This window comes from Microcaecilia unicolor, chromosome 2 (assembly GCF_901765095.1).
Source record: "Microcaecilia unicolor chromosome 2, aMicUni1.1, whole genome shotgun sequence".
NCBI lineage: Eukaryota > Metazoa > Chordata > Amphibia > Gymnophiona > Siphonopidae > Microcaecilia > Microcaecilia unicolor.
In genome coordinates, this window is record NC_044032.1 from 47,733,537 (window position 1) to 47,756,525 (window position 22,989).

The window sequence follows — 22,989 nt, forward strand, 5'->3', positions numbered from 1 at the left end:
TTCACTAAATTTTAAACAACTATAAAGCTATTCGTGCACGTCCTATGAGGTAAATGTGCGGGTAAGGTTAGAGTAGGGAAAGTATCTGTGTATATTTGAAAATTCAATATGTGTGTGTAGTTTCTCCCTGACTCAGGCCTGCATCCTGAAACGTCTTTTATTTCTGATGGCTTTGATAATTTTCAAATCCTCTGATCTACTCAGCTAACTTTTATTGTCTTTTTTTGAAAACTGCACTCTGTGGGGATAATTTTATAAGTCATGGTGCACATAAAACAGAATTTTACACACAGAAATAGGCACTTACAGAACTGAACATAACACTATATGCTAGCAGAGGCATTATAATATTTTTGCTCTTATTTTGCATCCCTCTCCTAATAATTCTTAGCATTCTGTTTGCTTTTTTGGTCGCCACAGCACACTGAGCAAAAGATTTCAGCGTATTGTCTACAATGACTACTACTACTACTACTACTTAACATTTCTAGAGTGCTACTAGGGTTACGCAGCGCTGTACAGTTTAACAAAGAAGGACAGTCCCTGCTCGAAGGAGCTTACAATCTAAAGGACGAAATGTCAAGTTGGGGCAGTCTAGATTTCCTGAATAGAGGTATAGTGGTTAGGTGCCGAAGGTGACATTGAAGAGGTGGGCTTTGAGGAAGGATTTGAAGATGGGCAGGGAGGGGGCCTGGCGAATGGGCTCAGCGGAGCCTGGAGTTGGCGGTGGTGGAGAAGGGTACTGAAAGGAGGGATTTGTCCTGAGAGCGGAGATTACGGGTAGGAACGTAAGGGGAGATGAGGATAGAGAGGTAGGGAGGGACTGCAGATCGAGTGCATTTGTAGGTTAGTAGGAGAAGCTTGAACTGTATGCGGTAGCGGTACCTAATCGGAAGCCAGTGAAGTGACTTGAGGAGAGGGGTGATATGAGTATATCGGTCCAGGCGGAAGATAAGACGTGCAGCAGAGTTCTGAACGGACTGAAGGGGTGATAGATGACTAAGTGGGAGGCCAGTGAGCAGTAGGTTGCAGTAGTCAAGGCGAGAAGTAATGAGAGAGTGGATTAGAGTTCGGGTGGTGTGCTCAGAGAGGACAGGGCGAATTTTGCTAATATTATAGAGAAAGAAGCGACAGGTCTTGGCTATCTGCTGGATATGCGCAGAGAAGGGGAGGGAGGAGTTGAAGATGACTCCGAGGTTGCGGGCAGAGGAGACCTAGGTCTTTCTTGAGTGCTAAATCCTACTACTACTTAACATTTCTAAAGAGCTACTAGGGTTACGAGGCGCTGTACAGTTTAACAAAGAAGGATAGTCCCTGCTCAAAGTGGACCCAATGTGCATCACTTTGCATTTCTCTATATTAAATTTCATCTGCCCAGTCTTCCAGTTTCCAAGTCTTCTTGCAATTTTTCACAATCCGCATGCATTTTGATAGCTTTGAACTTGGAATGTCCTCGGTGGTGTACCTACCTAATTTATAGAAGGAAGCTGTGGAGGTGGACTTTAAATCTTAATAAACAAGTTTCTTTACTAGAGATTTGGACTACTATTACAAAGCTGGAGTTGACACTCCATGGCTCCATCTCACTAAGGTACAGGATCAAGTTAAGAGGTTATAGTCTTAGGAGTAATCTAAGGAAATACGTTTATATGGAAAGGGTGGTGAATAAGTGGAATAGCCTCCCAGCGGAGAATTTGGAGACAACGACCGTGTGTGAATTCAAAAAAGTGTGGGACAGGCATGTGGGATCTCTTAAGGAGAGGAGGAGATAATGGATGCTGTAGATGGGCAGACTGGATGGGCCATTTGGCCTTTATCTGCCATCATGTTTCAATGCAGAGGAGTGGCCTAGTGGTTAGAGCACCACTCTGGCAATCCAGAAGTGGCCGGTTCAAATCCCACTACTGCTCCTTGTGATCTTGGGCAAGTCACTTAACCCTCCATTGCCTCAGGTAGAAACTTAGATTGTGAGCCCTCCTGGGACAGAGAAATATCCAGAGTACCTGAATGTAACTCATCTTGAGCTACTACTGAAAAAGGTGTGAGCAAAATCCAAATAAATTATTTGAGATTCTGTTGCTACTATCTAAGATTCTACATGGAATGTTGGCTACTATTTGAGATTCTGTTGCTATTATTTGAGATTCTACATGGAATGTTGTTATTCCACTAGCAAACTTCCATGTAGAAGCCTGGAAAAGTATACATGTAATGATAACTGTAGGATTTTGGGTGGTATGATAATGATAGAACATAACGGTGTTTCAACAAGTTAAACATATTAAGAAATATATAAGAATTGTATAGGAAAGTATACATTAGTAGTAATTACAAGATCTTGGGTATCATAATTGTAAAAACATGGTGATGTTTTGGCAGTATGATATAGTAGAGGTAGTTTTGGATATGCGTATAGGAGTTTATATTTGTCGATCATTGTTGTATGCCTTATTGAAGAGATGATTCTTCAGTAGAATTCGGAAGTTAGCTAATTCATGGATCATTTTTAATTTGCGCGGTAACACATTCCAAATTTGTGTGCTCAGGTAGGAATTATTATTCTACTAGTGAAAAAGGCCCATTTCTGAGACCAATGAAACGGGCGCTAGCAAGGTTTTCATCGTAGTGTGTATGTTTGAGAGAGTGTGTGTGAGAGTGACTGTGTTAGAGAGAGAGACAGAGTGAATGTGCGAGTGTGTGTGTGTGACAGAGTGAGGCTGTCTGTGTGAGAGTGAGAATGAGAGTGTGTGTGTGAGAAAAAATGAGAGTGTGCGGCAGGGCCCCCCCCCTCTGTCTCCTGCCCCCGTCTTCCCTCTCCCCCTTCCTTCCCCTCCCCCTCCCAGCTTCAGGGTCGTGACCCCCCTCCCTCCGCCTTTCAGGGTCGTGGCCCTCTCTCCCTCTGCCTCATTCAAGCTGCCTCCCTCCCTCCCTCCCACGTTCTGGCTGGCTGGCTCCCTCCCTCCGACGTTCAGGCTGGCTGCCTGCCTTGTGACATAGAGTGAGGCTGTCTGTGTGAGTGTGTGTGTGAGAATGAATGAGAGTGTGCAGCAGGGCCCCCCCCCCCTCTTTCTCCCGCCCCCTGTCTTCCCTCTCCCCCTCCCTCCGTCTTTCAGGGTCGTGGCCCTCTCTCCCACTGCCTCATTCAAGCTGCCTCCCTCCCACGTTCTGGCTGGCTGGCTGGCTCCCTCCCTCCGACGTTCAGTCTGGCTGCCTGCCTGCCTCCCACGTTCAGGCAGGCTCGCTCCCTTCCTCCGAAGTGTCAGTGCTCCGCCCTCGTTGTCACCGCGTTGTGACGCGAGGGCGGGGCGATGGTAGTCCTCCCTTTCTTGCGTCTGACATCCCTTTTTTTCGCGTAGGAACGGGTGGGCGATGCTATTCGTTGAGTGTAAGTGCTCCGCCCTCGACGTCATCAAGTTGTGATGCGAGGGCGGGGCATACATTCATGGAGCAGCATCGATCTACACCGCCTCATTTTTAGAACATTTGGAAAAGTGAGGCTTCACTAGAACGTTGGAGGTGCATTTTATATAGAGAGATAAGTTATGAGCATAGGTTTGTGACCCACCTTCTTGCCCCGCCCATATGAACACCCACCTGCAAACTACTCACTATCAAAGATATGAGCATAGTTAAAGAATAGCCTTAGCTGGATTTCTGGTATTTACATGCGTGTGAAACAGTGCTGTAATACAATTTAATAGTAGTGTAAAAAATGGGAAGGAAAAGCCTCAAAGTAGCTCAAAACCAAGGTTTAAAGAGCTATACAGATCTATGTAGGTCTCTAGAAGGATCTGTGTGGATCTGTACTTCATCATAGGCAAAAACCTTCCCGAAGCTGCAGTGGCTTCCCCTTCTGGAGATCTACATAGATCCGTATAGCCCTTTAAAGCTTGGGTTTTGGTTTTGAGCTACTTTGAGGCTTTTCCTTCCTATTTTTTACACTGTTATTAAATTGTATTACAGCAGTGTTTCATATTGCTGCATTTTGCGGATGACTTTGTTTGTGTGGCTACTTGCGTTTGTAATTCCGCGCCCATTTTTGTTATTTACATGCGTGTGTGCATACATGCATATACGCCGGTATTCTAGTCTTTCATCTGCACATTTGCTGCACAAATGTTAGCATCTTCTTTATTTAAATCACCCCCTTATTATCTAAAAATGTTACATGCTCAGTGTAAGTGAATGATTAAATTCAAGTTTAGAATCTTTGAGTTGCTTCTGTCTTTCTATAGCTCGTTTTAATTCTGTTTCTCCAAATAGCAACTATCTGCATGCACCCCCCCCCCCTTTCCACCCTCAACAGTAAAGCTGACATGACACAGATGGGGCGGGGGGGGGGGGGGGGGGGGAGAGAGAGACATGTACTGTTTTGTAACATAAAGACTGGCTGAATATTTTGCCAACCCGAGCAGTGAATTTAAATTGGTTTTGTGATTACTGTGGTTTTGCTGACTGGGAACATGAGATAACTCCCAGTACCACGTTTCATGGTCTGTTCTGTTCTACATAGATTTTGCTGGCTGTTGGTCACTAAATTCCTGCAAATGCTTCCTGAAGATGTTACCACAGGGAAGGACTCCAGCAGCTGTAGGCATGGGGGCTGCCCTGACATATCCTTCGCATAACCACAAATTAAATACTGAAGATGAACATGCAAAATGTTCAGATCTCTGCATAAATATTATATTATGGACAATCACAGTGCATAGGTCTTATAAAGGGGTCCTTCTTTATATATTTTATTTCAGTATGGCTCATTTTATGCTTCGTACCTTGGATCACCTTTCACAGAGCTGTTCTTTTGGTTTACAGACAGCATACGCTGTGATGGGAATGGGACTGAAAGAGGGATTAGATCAATGGCATAGCCAAGGGTGGGTAGGGGCCCAACCACTTTGGGCTTAGGCCTGCCCAGCAGAGGCACACCCTTCCTGTAGCTGGCGGGGATCCCTAAGCCCTGTCAGTTGAAGACCTCCTCCAGTCCTGCCAGGTGCTCAGAACGGCATGTAGCCAAGCTCGGCAATCAGAGTTCCTGAGCCCGAGCCAGCACCTAGTGTTCGCTCACTTCCAACGCATGCGTGAAAACTGAGCATGCATGCATGAAGCGCTGAATGCACGGGAAGCGAGCCTGAGCTAGGTGTCACCTTTGGCTCAGGAACACCAACTGCTGAGCTTGGCAGCATGGTGTTCTTACACCTTCGGAGAACTGGAAGAGGTTTTCAGCTGGTAGGACTTGGGGATCCCCACAGCTCAGATATTTGTGGGTTGGGGGGGGGGGGGGAGGCAAAGGTCAGAGAATACATTTCATGCCCACCCTTTTTGTCCCTAGCCCTTTTCAGAATTTGCTGTTTGGCTACACTACTGAAATAGACACTAGACATAATTTTGAATCAGCAAAGGATGGCCGTAATTTCCCTTAGCAACATAGTAACATAGTAGATGACGGCAGAAAAAGACCTGCACGGTCCATCTAGTCTGCCCAACAAGATAAACTCATATGTGCTACTTCTTGTGTATACCTACCTTGATTTGTATCTGCCATTTTCAGGACACAGATCGTAGAAGTCTTGCCCAGAACTAGCCCCACCACCCAAACACCAGCCCCGCCTCCCAATCTCGGCTAAGCTTCTGAGGATCCATTCCTTCTGCACAGGATTCCTTTATGTTTATCCCACGCATGCTTGAATTCCGCTACCGTTTTCATCTCCACCACCTCACGCGGGAGGGCATTCCAAGTATCTACCACTCTCTCCGTGAAAAAATGCTTCCTGACATTTTTCTTGAGTCTGCCCCCTTCACTCTCATATCATGTCCTCTTCCATCTCCGGAAAAGGTTCGTTTGCGGATTAATACCTTTCAAATATTTGAACGTCTGTATCATATCACCCCTGTTTCTCCTTTCCTCCAGGGATACATGTTCAGGTCAGCAAGTCTCTCTTCATACGTCTTGTAACGCAAATCCCATACCATTCTCGTAGCTTTTCTTTGCATCGCTTCCATTTTTTTTACATCCTTAGCAAGGTACGGCCTCCAGAACTGAACACAATACTCCAGGTGGGGCCTCACCAACGACTTATACAGGGGCATCAACACCTCTTTTCTTCTGCTGGTCACACCTCTCTCTATACAGCTTAGCAACCTTCTGGCTACGGCCACCTCCTTGTCACACTGTTTCGTCGCCTTCAGATCCTCAGATACTATCACCCCAAGATCCCTCTCCCTGTCCGTAACTATCAGACTCTCCCCGCCTAACATATACTTCTCCCGTGGATTTCTACTCCCTAAGTGCATCACTTTACATTTCTTCGCATTGAATTTTAATTGCCAAACCTTAGACCATTCTTCTAGTTTCCGTAGATCCTTTTTCACTCCCTCCCCGGTGTCCACTCTGTTGCAAATCTTAGTATCGTCCGCAAAAAGGCAAACTTTACCTTCTAACCCTTCGACAATGTCTTTTACTAAAGTTTAGTTCAAGTTATCTGCAGCAGGGCCCATAGGATTAAAATGCGCTCTGCTGCAGATTACTTGAGCTACGCTTTAGTAAAAGACCCCCTTAATGTCCTGTAATATCAAATTACATGATGGCGGTGTGCAATCCATAACATCCAAGAATATCATGTTGCAGGGAAAAAAGCATTTTAGTTCTTTTATCATGGTGCAGCAGCAGAAATTTCTGCTTAAATAGTCAGAATTTGCATGTATGAACTTATAGTACAGGCAGAAGTAGATTGATATACTGCATGCCAGGTATCTGTACTCTCCCTGACATTGTAGTTTGCCAAATTACTGTCTAAAGGGGTCTTTTACAAAGTGGGCTTACCGCTCGCTAAACCAGAAGTACCGTCGGGCTACCGCAGCACTTGGCGGTAGCTCCCAACCCCCAGCGTGCACCATTTCCGGAGCTACAAAAAATGTCTATTCTCGTAGCACCAGTGTGTACCCTGAGGTAATCAGGCAGTGCTGCATGCTGCCCGGTTACCACCGGGTTAGCGCGGGAGCCGTTACCTAAGTGCTCCCCCCCCCCAAAATGGGCGCGCGGCAAGTGCTTCACTTGCCATATGTCCATTTCTTAAAAAAAAAAAAAGACCTGCATTTTACCCACTGTGGTAAAAGGGGGCCTCGGCATGCATCAACAACATGCGCCGATACCAGCGCAGGCCCTCTTCTGTCGCAGCTTTGTAAAAGGACCCCTAAATGTCTCCTTTTCCTGGGTATGCATGAATGTATACATCTATTTATCTACTATAATAAAACGCACCCTCAACGTTCTGAAGTCACTCCAGTTCGTGAAGGGTTTGACAGTTCATGGTGGTGAAGCCATCCCACTCACCATGTCTCTCTGCCCTGCCCTCGCGTCAAACGTAATGACGTCGAGGACGGAAAAATGACAGTGAAAGGATCGCTGAACGACCGGAATCCAACTCACCATGTCTCTCTGGCCTGCCCTCGCGTCAAACGTGATGATGTCGAAGGCGGACCAATGACAGTTAAGGGATCGCAGAACGCACTGAATGCAGAACCCAGGCAACAGAACCACACATAAGACGCATGACGGACCAATCAGACTACTGAACCGTTGCCAGGCAATGGTAAGGCACATAAGACGCATGACAAACCAATCAGACGAAACTATATGGCAAGAAGGGAGGAGCATTCAAAAGCAGAAGGGATCATTATCTGTGCAGCACGGAGCAGAGGACCACCGCAGAAACAAGAGAAGAACAATCCTGCTCTGGGTATGTCCCATAATAGACCTGGGGGGGGGGGGAACCTACTGTAGCTGGACGGATTTAAACTGCCTACTGCATGAACTGAAGAGTGCTGGAGGGGTAAAGCGCCGAGTACATTCATGTTCGCTTAACGAGTTTTCCCTGCCTGCTGCTGGTAATGAACACCGGAGCAGGGGGTATAGCTTACAACATATTGGTGTCGTTCACATTCTCAACAGGTTCCAATAAACATTTTTAAGCCATTACGAATTGCGCAGCCGAAACAGTGGGACCACAAAAAACAAAACAAAAACATAACCGGGGGGGGGGGGGGGGGTGGCTGGGGAACGAAAACAACAACGGCGCTTAATTCAGTGCTTTAGTACCTGCTCATTTCGTTACAAGGCTATGCCGTCATTCATTTCTTTTACTTTCTTTACTATTGTTGTTTACCCGACATCTACCCCCTACCTAACCCACTGTTCTTGCGGCCCATTTTCAGTGCACATAAGAGAAGGCTGCCTGCAGTTCAGCACAATGTGCTCTACAGAGTAGTACTGCTTTCAATACAACTTTAAAAAAAAAAAAAAAAAACCTTTGGCCCAACTTTGCCCCAACTTGACATTTCGTCCTTTAGATTGTAAGCTCCTTCGAGCAGGGACTGTCCTTCTTTGTTAAACTGTACAGCGCTGCGTAACCCTAGTAGCGCTCTAGAAATGTTAAGTAGTAGTAGTAGTTTTAAAAACATTTATAACCATTAAAATCAAACAGAAAAACAAACAAAAAAATGCTAGCGCCCGTTTCATTTGTTTCTGAAACGGGCCTTTTTTACTGGTTTATTTATAATAAAATTCTCCTGCACCTAGAAACCAAATGACAAACTCTGGTCAGTAAGACCTCTTGACCACCTCTTTACAATAAGATCTACTCATTGCAACTATTCGCTGTCCAGCAACAAACGCTAAGGTGATGAGTAACAATGAGGAGCCATCTCTGATATGACACTTTGCTCACGGGCTCCTCCCCCTTCCTCTGATATATCTCATTCCTGCTCAGCCCTTGGTTAGGAACTGTAGGGGGAAAGCCTAGTGAGAGAGGTAGGGGTAGGAGCAACCATAGCTAAGGGATGTGTGCAGGCAGATGAGTTTACCTGGAGAACAGTGGCTTTCACAGCATTCTAACCAAACCGACCTCCCAATAGCAACAGCAACAGCAGCGACACCTTGACGTGGTGGAAATCTTGCTCCTCAGCTGCCCATCCTATTCTTAAGCACAATGTAACCAGGGGCGTAGCTAGACCTTACGGTGGGAGGGGGCCAGAGCCCGAGGTTGGAGGCACATTTTGAGTGCCGTCCCCCTCCCCACCGCCATGCCTCGCCTCCTCGCCCCCCCCCCCCCACCTCGCCTCGCAAATGAATACCTTTGCTGGCGGGGGTCCCCAACCCCTGCCAGCCGAAGCCTTAATCAGCACCGGTCTCCGGTGCAGCCGCATTCCTGCCCTGCTCTTCTTTCTTCTTGCTCCTCCCGTTCTGTGCACGCTGACGCTCCTTCTCAGTTTCACGTAAAGGACAGTCAGCGTGCACAGGAGGAGCAAGAAGAAAGAAGAGCTGGGCAGGAACACAGCTGCGCCGAAGACTGGTGCCGAAGAAAGCTTTGGCTGGCTAGGGTTGGGGACCCCTGCTAGCCAAACCATGGGCCCATATGAAATTTGTTGTAGCTACGCCCCTAAATGCAACTACTGAAGCGCAGGGCTACACAGCTCACTTATACCCCGATGCTCAAAAGCAAACATGGGCGCTAGAAGCCATTAGCGCCGAACTAGCGCCCGCATTAGTGAGGACAGACTGCTCAGACACTCTCGCGCAGGAGACGACAAGCACGTCTGAGTAGCATGTTAATGTAGTCAAATTAATGTTAACAAGGTCATGTGCTACTCCCTCCCAATGCTCAGAGAACAGAGCACAAAACAAAGCTGCCTTACCGCTGTAAAAAATCACGCCAGCTCAGGGCAAGCATTAGGGTGTTTGAAGAGAGGATTTCTCATGGTTCTTTCTTTAAAAAGTCTGCTGCTTTTTATACAATTTGGATGCAGAATGAAGCCCGCGCAAGTCCCTAAGCACCAGTAGTGACAAATAAATGTGCGTGAGTCCGAGTAAACCTGAAAATGAAAGCACACATTGGTGCCTGTTTCCTGTGTTTAAGTATAAGCCTTGTAATAAAAAAAAAATTGAAAAGCTTATATTTAAAGGCGCAGACAACAGAAACCAATGTGTGTTTGTCATGTTTGGGTTTTGCCTGTTCACAAGTGCTGGGCTTACTGCACTGATTCTTCTGCACATGTGCCAGGCACGTCCCCCTCCTTGCTCTCGCTTTAACAGTGTGCATATAATTTGCATACCATTTCCTTTGAGCATCGGTGTGCTAATGTTTTGCGCTGTTTGGTGGTATTTTTTCTGTGCTGTTGGCTTACCACAGCATTTCTGAGCATCAGGCTGTGACAACTCACTTACAGCTGTGAACCTCCCCAACTGCCTTGAATGGGAAGCCAAGGAGTTCAGAGCCACGGCAACATTAGTGGCATGCAGAAAAGGATGTGGTTTGGGAAGAAATCAGCAGACCTGGAGGGCTGCTCTTACAGAATGGAGCCAACAGTTTCAGTAGAATTCCTGAGGAGTCATACAGTATCTCCTGTACACCTGTGACAAATGTTCCCTCTAAGGACTGGCGTGGGCGCGTGCAAATTTTTTTTCATGGGAGAGACAATTTTTAAAAATCAACAATTTTTGAGCGCCAGTATTAGCGTGATTTTTAAAAAAACGTGTTTAAATCAGGTCGTTTAAAGATGTACTCCCCTGTTTACTAAAGCTTAGCTCGAGTTATCTGCAGCAGGGTGCATTTTATTCCTATGGGCCCTGCTGCACATAACTCGAGCTAAGCTTTAGTAAACAACCCCTTAGTTTTATAATTTCATTTTGTTTGAAAGTGGGGTCTGTATTTTTCTGTTAGGTGAGTCTACGCCAACCATACTGCCACATCTGTTGCCCATCTTCCCACCTGTGAAATTATTCATACAAGGGCTGTCTCCTTCTAAAAAAATCCCATAAATTCACCCCCTCCAAATAGTCCTTAAATCCCCACCCCACCATCCCCCCCTTTTTCCCTTATTCCCACAACCCTCTACCCACTGTTGCCCCACAACTAGGGACTATCACGTAATAACACCCTCCCCTTGACCCCTCATCCAATCTTCCTATCATAAATAGAAAAGAAACTCTGATGTATCAGACAACAAGGCATTAAGGGGAAGGCAGGCAAGGCTGGCAGGGCTCAAGGCAGGAATCAAGAAGGCAATACTGAAGTCAGGCAAGGCAAGGCATTGAAGGGAAGGCAGAGTCCAGTGCTTCCTGCTGCCAGTCCATAATACAAGTTGGTAAGCTGACACTGAAGAATCTGCACAGACGAGGACCGCCACCCTAAGGAAGGTCGAAGGACCCGACAGAAAAGCTTGTCCAGGTTTAATGATGGATACAGATTCTGAAGTTTACTTTTCATCGTATTTTTTCTCATGCATTAGGTTTTGTGTCCTGACTTTCCAGGTGCTTCATGGCGTCGGGAGGGGTACATGGGGACGGACGTGACTGTGAGCAACCGTGTGAAAAAAGTGAGCAAAGCTTCTGGGATATATGAGCGATCACTCACGGGCTCACCTTAGAGGGAACACTGCTGTGACTTGCATAGTTGGGAAGGAAGGGAAGGGATTTTGGTTTTAACTCCTGCCTTTTCCAGTTTAAATACAGAAGAAATTTTCCTGTCCCTAGAGGGCTCTATGGTTCAACCACACCTTGAATACTGTGTGCAATTCTGGTCACTGCATCTCAAAAAAAGATATATCAGAATTAGAAAAGGTACAGAGAAGCTGATGAAAATGATCAAGGGGATGGGACAACTTCCCTATGAGAAAAGGCTAAAGCAGCCAGGGCTCTTCAGCTTGGAGAAGACATGGCTGAGGGAGGAGTGGCCTAGTGGTTAGGGTGGTGGACTTTGGTCCTGAGGAACTGAGTTGAATTCCCACTTCAACGCAGCTCCTTGTGACTCTGGGCAAGTCACTTAACCCTCCCTTGCCCTATGTAAGCTGCATTGAGCCTGCCATGAGTGGGAAAGCACGGGGTACAAATGTAACAAAAAAAAAAATATGAGAGAGGTCTATAAAATACTGAGTGGAGTGGAATGGGACTAGGGGGCACACAAGGAAGCTACTAAGTAGTAATTTTAAAACAAACCAGAGAAAATATCTCTTCACTCAACGTATAATTAAACTCTGGAATTCATTGCCAGAGAATGTGGTAAAAGCAGTTAGCTTAGCAGGGTTTAAAAAGGGTTTGGATAACTTCCTAAAAGAAAAGTCCATAAGCCATTATTAAGATGGACTTGGGAAAATCCACTGCTTATTTTTAGGATAAGCAGCATAAAATTTGTTTTACTCTTCTGAGATCTTGCCAGGTACTTATGACTTGGATTGGCCACTTTTGGAGAAACAGGATACTGAACTTGATGGACTTCAATCTGTCCCAGTATGGCAACGTTTATTAAAGGGTGGTCAGAGAAGATGTTCTGAACCACGGTCCAGTTAAGTGATGTTCAGTATTGGCTTCCTGGTCTGATCAGTGCGATTTAACTGGGCAGGACCTCATCTACTCGGTTAAATGTCTTTGAATTTCGACCTCTAAGTTTCTACATGAGGCAATGGAGGGTTAAGTGAGTTGCCCAAGATCACAAGGACCTACAGAGGGATTAGAACCTGGATTCCATGGTTCTCAGCCCACTGCTCTAACCACTAGGCCTAGTAGTAAGTGAGTGGGATGGGATGACAAAGGGCAAAGAGAGGTAGCAGAGTAGTCAGAGCCTTCTGGCCTGGATTAAATCCAGCATACAACAGGCTCCTAGAGGAAGAAGCAGGAGTCATGCTCAATTTAGATTAGCGTGGGGCAGTACGGCTCAACAGTGGGTCAGGAATCACACTGAGAAGGCCCAAACATCATCTTTGCCTGATCATTCTCTTAGTTTGGAAGCACAGGGCAGCAACAGTCTAGCAGACAGCCTAAGAGGCAGAAGCCACATCCTGAAATCACTGAAGCCATCTGGATGTTGTGAACTGTAGGTAGACAGGGTGATATATGCACAGCATAGCCTAGAAACACACGCTTGTTCACTTGACTTAGGTCAGGCAAAGCCAAATAGTTTCTCCAAATAACAACTATCCATGTGCCCTCCCCTCCTTCTCCACCCTCAACAGGAGCTTCTGACCAGCAGCTACCTGAAATTTCAATTTCAGATTATCAATAAAAGCTTGATGGCACTCTGTTGAAGGAAACTGGACTGCAGCAATGGAGGTCACAGATGTGTTACTAGGAAATAGGGCCTCCATCAGCCCGGGCAGGAACAATTTGGCTGCTCACACAAGTATGGACCTAGGAGCAAAGCCTCGGGGTCATACTTGTGAAAGTTAATTTTTTAATGGGCAATTTGGAGCTATATGCCTGCACATGGAGGGGGCCTATTTGAATGCCTACCCTAGATATGCCAGGTATGCATATTGGCTCCCCCGCCCCTGCCTTAGTTTGGTCTCTCTGGCCTCTACATGGGTTTTCTCAATGCTCCTGTCCTCCTTCCCTGGGTAAGCAATTTTAACTGTGGTGGTGGATGTGCAGAAAATCACTCAATAGGGCACAATGTGAAGTGATGGGATAATATCATAGTACACCATGTCGATATCTATCAGGAAACATGCAACTTAAACAAGTTGGAGAAGAGTAGGGAATATATAAAAACAGTCTATATGGGGAACTCAGAGTGGGGCATCTCAAGGGGTAAAAGTAAGGTCCATCAACCAGGATGTGCATCCCTAACTCATAGAGGTGTGCACTGATTTGGGTCATGGCCTAACTCAAACTGGACAGTTAGAAACTAAAAAGAATTATAGAAGGCATAAAAGTGAATGCAGGGCAAAATCTGACAGTAGTTTGAGTGACTCCTTGGATAAATTTGATTTGGACAGTAGTGAATCGGAAATGATCACCAAGTTGGGAAAGAAGACAACTAGGACGGTTCCAAGCCTGACAAATGTAATTCAGCTCTGGGAAGGGGTCTCTAAGTAGACATGCAGTTTTAAATTGTTGGATGAGAATTGCAAAAAGTGGAAGGGAAAGAAGAAGGATGAAATGACTGGAGAGGGCAAGGATATTCTCAGAACACCGTCAATTGAAACAGGGCATTCTTGTGTTTAGCAAGATCTTGGGGTATGAGGACCTAATGCACAATGAAACCATATTAAGTTGTGCTAACATCACTGTTGAGGTTTTTCTGAGTTAAAATGGTGAAGAACAGACTCATGTCTTGGAGCTCATTTTGTCAGGGCAGGACACCTAAATGTGACCTTCAGTGGTGATGCAGGTTATCTGCTAGTGCTTCAACAATTCTAATTGCATTTTTCAAGACTGTAATTCAGGTATATCTGCTCCCACTAGGCAACAAAATGTCCCCAGAAGGGAACTGATAATGGTAGACCACACACAATACAAAAGAGTAACATTCCAGAATGCCCTTTCTCCAGTGATAGGACTCACTACATATTTGAATACCATAAGTGATTCACAACCAGGTATCTTCTAGATGGTTTCATGCATGGATTTATATGTAGGCTCCCAAGCCAGTAGAACTAGTGTCCCCAATCACCCCCAGCCCTGATTCCCCCTGATGGAACACATCTGAACCCCTCCCTGACTCCTCCTGATAGTGAACCTCCAATGAGATCTGATCCCCCAAATCAACCTCCACAGCAACAATGAACTCTCCCGAGCCTCAGGTCGAAGTGGCTAAATTGTACCTGGGACTGTATGAGTAGGAGTCCCCCTTCTCCTCCACTGCTAACTCCAGACTTCGTTCCTTTTATCTTGCGGCACCTTATGCCTGGAACCGTCTTCCCGAACCCATACGTCTAGCTCCATCTCTACCTGTTTTTAAATCTATGCTGAAAGCTCACCTTTTCACTACTGCCTTTGGCTCCTAACCGCTACTCATTTGCCCTCCTCCTCCCCTGTTCCTCTTTACCCTGTATTTCCCTTGCCCGTAATGTCTTGTCTGTCTGTTTTATCTAGATTGTAAGCTCTTTGAGCAGGGACTGTCTCTCTGTGTCAGGTGTTCAGCGCTGTGTGCGTCTGGTAGCGCTATATAAATGCTATTAGTAGTAGTAGTAGTATAGCTCCCACTCACACTAGAAACCAGGGACCACATTAAGGCTGACGGTGGGGTTCAATGGGTGGGGGTGGGGGATCTGGTCAGAGAGTTCATTGTTGCTGGGGAATAGGTTTGGGTGAGGGGGGTCTTCATGTTGTGGGATGGATGGGATCAGATCTCATGAGAGGGGTTCAGCTGTCAGGAGGGTCAGAGAGGGGATCAGATGTGTTTTGTGGTCATCAGGGGAGGGGGATTGCAGTTGGGGGATGATAGTGGGTGGTTCTTGGCATGGCCTTTATAGCTGTTCCTTCCAGCAGGCACTTATGTGTGCTTCAGGGTAGCTGCAAATGTTGACGTCTACCTTTTTTCTAATTGACGTGGATTCCCTTGTAAAATAGGGAATCCATATCAATATTATACGCCCGTTCTAAGCACTCCCTCTCCTCGCCCTCTCTATGTCTCCAGGAAGTCTAAAGATGGTTGAGAGAAAGTCTAGGCTGTTGAAAGGTGTTGGCTGGTCAATCCTACTGTAGGAAAGGTAACAGAGTGAAGACACAGCCAAGCTGCTCCCAGAGTGAGCAGATGGAATTTTCTAGTTAAGGTACATGAAATAGGATATTACTGTTTTGTTAAACACATTTGAAGCCTTTATTACTCCATCAAAAATTGTTTGTGTTTTGCTGTGTCAGTCTTGGGAGTGGAACGGGAAGAGTTTCTGGGAATGTCACGGCTGCCTATGTTAATGATAAGGTGATGAATCAGAGTGCATTGCACCATCTTTAGCACGATACCATGCTCCTGGTTTCCTTTGCCTTGCCCTGATATGGTTCCCTCCTTTGGCCTTTTATGTAATCTGAGCCTTGAGCATCAAAACCTCTGCTTAGGGCTGGGGAATGCTGGAGTGGGTGGAATTATAGGTGAGGGGTATAAGCAAGGTAGGTGGGTTTACAAGGAGGTTGACTAGGTGACTTCTTTCTTCCTGCTCTGTAGCTTTCTCTCCACTCACCCTCACTGCAGAGGACAGAGAAAACATATGGCTGTTATTGTCTGTTGTCTTTATATTGCAACTTTGAGGGTGGGGGTGTGGGTAGGAGATGAGAGGGAAGAAGGAGAAACATTTGGGTACCTGAGTCATAGGCATTATGGCATGCTAGTGGCAGACAGGGGATAACTTTGAGATGTTGCTGTTCAAGGTGGAGTAAAAATGAGATCCTTTCCCTAGATGACCTGGTGAAGGCAGAATAGGGGCTGGGGTACTGCCATCGGCTACTTGCATGGCTGGTGTGTGCTATGGTGTGGTGCCAGGGACAGTCCAGCCTAGCTGGAAATATGTCAGGAACGAATTTGAAATGTAGCAGAGCATTTGAAGAGGGCAGCAAGACAGAGATTCCAGTGTAGCCAGTATTAAGCTGCCATCACTGCTAGGGCCTGGGGAAGCTATGATACCATTGCCACCATCAGTACAACAGTGGTGGAACCCAGCTCGTGCAGCCACTTTGGTGCAACCTGAAGGACAGTGCCAGTGACTATATCAACAGCAGAGGACTTCTCCCTTTTCATGCCATTGGAGGGAAGATGCCCTATCCCATCTAGCAGTATTGTCTCATCCTACTCTTTTGCAATGCAAAGCCCTGTAACACCCTTATGTATCAGCCTAGCTCTTTCTATGCTTGGCATGGAGGCAGAGAGCAGACACAGTCCAGCTGGTACTATGGTAAGCAAATGACTAGGGAAGTGGTTTTACAGATTGAAAACATGCAATAGGATATTGCTGTTTTGTTAAGTAAAGAATTGTTCATGTATTTCTGTGCCAATGTGTGATTCTTGGGACCAGGAGGGAAGTACTTGCTGGAAATATCACGGTGGCCTATCTTACTGATTATGTTGAGGTTTCTAGGAAAATACAACTATGGACACAAAGGGGTTCTTCCATGTTTTGTAGAAGGTTTGCAAATTTTCTATTTTGTATTCTTTCTATTGACTTCTGGTACCTGAATCTATTCCCAGAAAGCTCTCATTGCATTGTGAAAGCAGTCAAAGGAGCTGAGCAAAGAGCTGCAGCCATCACATAGGCTGGGGAACATTTCTCTCTGCTGGCTCTCTTGATAACTTAATCTCTACAAATTCACTTTCCTCCTATGCAAACAGAGACTAGTTTCACACTCACCTTTAATCATGGACAAAGGTGAGGCATTCTTTTACCTCCCCACCTTTTCTCATATTCTCTCCTATATCTCATAAGAAATGCATTAATTTTACCCATAACTAGTAGTGTGATCCATGACCTGATTGGCTTGTGTACATCCACACATTCAATATTAGATTACCAATTCTATGACACAATGATAACTCCTGTTTTCTTGATACTATTAAATGTAAATGCACACCTGGTAAAGCGGACTTCACAGATACTGCACATGTATGGCTTTTCTCCTGTATGGGTCCTCATATGTCGTGGCAGCTTCCCTGCTCCCATGATGACTTTATTACAGATAGGACACTGTTGAGAGGCTTTGGGCTTTATCCTTCTCTCTTCTTCCAAAGGCCATGGAGGAAATACTCCTCCCAAGTGGGTAGCACTTAAAAAGTTGAGATAAGCAGTATAGTCATTTTCTGCTTTAATATGGCCTAAATGACTTCTTGAGTTGTCGGCAAACATTTCCTTGAAGAAATCATGATGAAAAGCTACTGCAGGAAGCTCCTCATTTTCTTCTTCTTCCTTAATTTTTCTATCTTTGATCACCAAATCCAAAGGCGCATTGTCCGCTTGCTGTTCTTGCAGCTGAGGAAAGGTACCAAAATCTCCATTCCATATATGAGGAAAGAAACCTGGTGCAAATTGAGATAAAGCTGGCCTTACTTCCGGAATATTAGACTTAGGGTACAGGTTTTCTTTCAGTAATGATTCAATAGAAAAGTCTCGTATCACCCCCAAATGATTAGAAGAACTATTAACGGGGTAATGGTTGGGAAAGTCTCTAGGTGACTCTTGATATGTGTCTTCTGTAAGGTCAGACAATGAAGGGCTTTGGTGGCAGCTTTCGTCTTGAACATCTGTTTGGTTTTCCTGGTTAATAAAATCTTCAGCTTCTTCTTCATCATCATCATCGTCATCATCATCCTCCTCTTCCTCCTCATCCTCTTCCTCTTCTTTCTCATCATCTTCCTCGTCTGCTTCTCTGTTGGTCTCCATGATTTCAAGGCATACGCGGATGATGCACTGAATCTCTAGCATCTCAGCTGCACTGAGGATGTGCTTTACGTTTGAGGTGGTAATGGTGAGCGTTGAGGTGTAGGCAAACTCCAAAATGGCCGAAAGTGCTTCAGGTTTGACAAAGTCAATCTCGTAAACATGGGGCTGATCTGCTAAAGTGCTTGCAGTGAAGAGTTTTTTAAAGTACTTGCTGCACGCAGCAAGAACAGACCTGTGGGTCCTATATTCCTGATCCTGAACAATGAGGATGACATCACAGAAGAGACCATCTTGACGCTGCTCATTTAAACCACACAGGACCTCACTGCTATGGTTTGGGAATGGGATCCCAATAAGGTCATCAGCTCCACCAGCCATGTTCTCATTTAAAGCCCTGAAACAGAACAAAACAAAAACAAACAAAAAAAATGAACCATATGGTAGATGTTCCTCAGGCCCAACATAAACCTCAAACAATGATTTAACTATTCTGCTCCAGATCTTTCTCCGTCCTATTTGTGCTAATACAAATAGGTCAGCATTTAGTTACCCAGTTAACGTATACTGTAGGTATTCATTTTAAACCCATTACCCATGATATCTGTAAGGCACAGAGGAATGTGGCGTGTTTCAGTGAAAAAAAACTGCTGCACTGTATGAACACTGATGCACTGGTAATTTTAAGGAGAATGTTATTTGCCAGGAAAACTTCACCTTCATTCGACAGCCTAAGTCCCCAGGTAAAAGGAACTAAGCTCAAATGCAAGGTAAATGTGGTTAACATTTCTGAGCATTTTAAACATATCATATAGTATGGCTATAATATGGTTTTCATGTTTTTCAGATTCGGATTGATAATATGTTCTGTTGATTGAAAGGATACTCCTATAAGATGTTTTTTTCTGGGATAAAAAAGATCTCCACTGTAGTCAGTATTCAATTAAAATGATTAGGAAATAATTCACTTAGGACAGATGCTTAGTGAAAACTAACATGTTTCCTTAGTCACAGAAGGCAAAAGTAGAGACTAAACAAAGACGATTCACCACTGGAGACGTGAGTCCAACAGTCTTTATTATATCAATGATAACGACCAAACACAGGCTGTGTTTCGACGCTAAAAAGCATCTGCATCAGGGGTCAATAAATACACCAAGTAGTGAATGCAAAATGAGAAGTCCTACTTGTATGTGTGTTGTCAACTCACTGATCACGTAGCACTAATCAGAAAATGCTGGACGCAAACTATCGGACTTTTGCTCCGATAGTTTGCGTCCAGCATTTTCTGATTAGTGCTACGTGATCAGTGAGTTGACAACACACATTAGCGTCGAAACACGGCCTGTGTCGGGTCGTTATCATTGATATAATAAATACTGTTGGACTCACGTCTCCAGTGGTGAATCGTCTTTGTTTAGTCTGTACTTTTGCCTTCTGTGATTCGTCATCGTAGAGAACTTCTCCTGTTCTATATTTATGTTTCCTCAGTCACCTGATCGAGCCCTTCTGTAATACAGAAATATAAAGCAGAGGTATATGCAACTATTGCAGTGTCCTTTTGCTATTTTAGTCGCTGAGGCTGCTTCTGTAACTTTGTGGTTGATATTCAAAATACAGTGAAACCTCGGTTTTTGTCGATAATTCGTCCGAAAATAATCGACGAAAACCGAAAACGACGAAAACTGAGGCAATTTATTTTAAATTCTTTTAAATGAATAAAAAGACTAATCCTACTATATAAATGATGATGCGGCACGTCACACAGCGCTTCAGATATTATAACAGGCTGTAACAGCGCCAACAAGCTACTAAGGGCAAATCAGCGCCCCGATCAAGAGGACTCCGGATTCCCCTGCCCCGCTTACCTCCGCCTACCCTCCCTAGTGCACGTCCCCAACCAGCAACTACTTACAACGCACCACATCCACAAATCGCTATCCTGTTCTGCCCTCACAGATCTCCAACACACACCTCCTCCACCAGTTCCTCTCTAATGATCCCACACACTTAAACACACCCACCTCCTGCTCCCGCCCTTCAAAAACGCTAAACAAATGCAAACAGGAACAAGGGGAAGGGGGAGTGGCACTAGAAATATCCCACGCCTTCCACACCAACAGCCAGCCAATGCAATTAACGCACATGATGTAAAACACGCTCACCTCCTGCGCACGCCCTCAAATCACTAGCAATAAATGAACATTTAACATGGCATTTACCAACGAATTCTGAGGCGACCGACGAAAACCGAGACAAAAATTTCGCGAAAAAAATCGACGATAACCGAAAACGACGAAATCCGACGTCAATGAAAACCGAGGTTTCACTGTATGTTTCGAAATCTTCCTCCTGCCCCTTCCTATTCAGCTAAAATCACTCCAAACAAAATCACCTAAAAAAAGAGATCCCAGGTTGCAGTATGACCAGAAGAGCTGCCAAGGTCCAGAAGTAAGATTGAAGTCCAGTCCTGGATTTCTGACAATCCTATCCTGATGCATTATGGGTCCAGCAGCATTGGTTTCAGTGGGTAAATTCCAAGGACCACAAATACCCATACTGCTTTGGGATGTAAGTTCAAAACCAGGCCTGGCCAAAAAGCCTTCCTTCTGGAACTTGGCAGCTCTGGACCAGGGCAGGGTTTTCAAATTTAGGGGAGAAGTTATCGACGTGGGCTACCATTAACATGGGTTATTTTACCACTGGGTCCTAATTTATGCAATGAGACCCTGTGCAAAAATAGCACAACTTGTGGTAAACTAAGCCATCTTAATGGAGGCCCACAGGAATAACTTTCCCCCTTAGTTGGTTAGGTCAGTAGTCAGCATTAATTGGTACCATTTGTTGGTAGAAGTGCAGCTGTGCAAATGGCTGTATTAAATGTAACTGTACAACTCTAGCTGGTTACCTGTGGCTAAGTATCCATGCAGAGTTAACTGGTTAAAATTAATAGGTCAGCTTAGCCACTGAGGTCCTCTTTGCAAATCTACCTCTTAGGGCCCCTGTATAATAAGCTTTTCCCTCACATATATAAAATAAGAGAAATTGTGAATTAAGCTCTTTAGAGAAAAGAGATCCTAGTTTACAAATTCTGAGGTCCTCAGTTACATATGTAGCTTGTATTATTTCAGAGTGTGGGACCTTTGAACCCTTAGCACCCGACTAGGGGCTCCTTTTACGAAGCTGCGGCAAAAGGGGGCCTGCGCTGGCGTCGGCAAGTGCTTTTGACATGCCCCGAGCATAGCCGCCGAGGGGGGGGGCAGGAGGGACAAAATTCCATGGGCCTGGGCCTCCAGGGGGGGCCCGGAGGCACAGTGCTTTTGACATGCCCCGAGGCCCCCTTTTACTGCAGTGGGTAAAAGGGAGGTCTTTCTTTTTTAAAGAAATGGCCATGTGGCAAATGAACTACTTGCTGCGTGGCCATTTCGGTGGGGGGGGGGGGGAGTACTTACACTGAGGTGGTGGTAAGGGCGCCTGAGCTAACCCGGCAGTAATTGGGCAGCATGTGGCACTGCCTGATTACCGCCGGGTATATACCGGCGCTAGAAATTTCTGCAGTGCTGGAAAAGGCGTGTGCTGGGGGAAGGAACTACCACCGGGTTGCTGGGGTAGCTCAGCGGTACTTCTTTTTAAGCGAGCAGTAAGCCTGCGTTGGGCTTACCGCCGCTTCGTAAAAGGATCCCTAGGTGACTCTGAATGACGGGAAGGCTTGCTTTAGTCGTAGGAGATAAGACAAGCAGCCACAAACGGTCACATTTGAAGGCTTTCAAGGAAGAACTGTCATCAGTTTGGACTGTGCTCAGGTGTGTTGTCAAATAAATCAGGCACGTGATTATGGAACATACTATATGTAATCTTTATATATGATCCAGACAACATGAAAGGAGCCACTTTACATTTATTTATTTTTTTTTTAAATTTGTACCCCACCTAAAAACTAAGCAGATTCCAAAAAGAACACACATAAACTTTGTAAAAACTTAATAACAGACCAACATAAAATCAAATGACTGTCAAACACCACAGAATCATAAAATAAAAAACTGCAATCAGTTAAATCCTTGAAAAAGCTTTCAAAAATAATTATTTTTTATCAGTTTTTAAAAAATGCTTCATCGTGGGACAAAAATGGATAGAGCTCGGAAGTCTATTCCTTCCCATCTATCCTCTTGAATTATTCCTCTTCCAACCTTCATTATTCATTCTTCCTTAATTAACAGCACTTCCCAATATACACCTCTTCCCACTCCATACCTCGCCACCTTCCTCCCTTACCTGTTTTACTTTTCCAATTTTATTGTCCACCTCTTTATTCACTATATTACAGTTGTTATCCATTTTGTATTATCTTGTAAACTGTTATATTATGTAAGCCGCATTGAACCTGCTAATAAGTGGGAAAGCGCAGGGTATAAGTGTTACAAATAAATAAAGAAATAAATACAGGATTAGAGCTGCTGAAAAACACTCGCTGTTGTGCCTGCATAATGTTAAAAACTCGTGGGAGCATAACTGAACAAAGTTTTATAGAGCTGATCATCTCATCTTATTAAACATCCATTTCTTAATTCTCAAAATGCTCTCCCATTTAATGAGCCAAAAGTACTTCCAAAACTTCAAATAATACTTATGGAATACAAAAAAAAAAATCTTGAAAGGGAAAAAGCCTCAGTATCCTCACTTCCTCCATTGCAAATGCTTACAGGGTGAAAAGGACTTTACCAGGGTAAACTCTCATCACAGGCATAAAAAAACCCTTTCAAAACAATTGTTAAAACTCCATTTGTATACAATTTCTGGATCAACAAACTATAGGCGTTATAGGCGCATTAGCGTTTTTAACGCACGTTAGCC

General features: G+C 44.9%; 1 protein-coding gene across 4 annotated transcripts in view; it reads right to left on the reverse strand.

Annotated features, from left to right (window-relative positions):
* ZBTB7C (zinc finger and BTB domain containing 7C) overlaps nucleotides 1-22,989 on the reverse strand; it is a 490,191-nt gene that overhangs the window by 58,173 nt on the left and 409,029 nt on the right. For all 4 annotated transcript variants that reach the window (XM_030192925.1, XM_030192926.1, XM_030192927.1 and 1 more), the window contains one exon: nucleotides 17,333-18,532. In XM_030192925.1, the coding sequence (XP_030048785.1) occupies nucleotides 17,333-18,516 (1,184 nt within the window). In that variant the 5' untranslated portion in view covers nucleotides 18,517-18,532. The remainder of the gene's footprint in view (nucleotides 1-17,332; nucleotides 18,533-22,989) is intronic.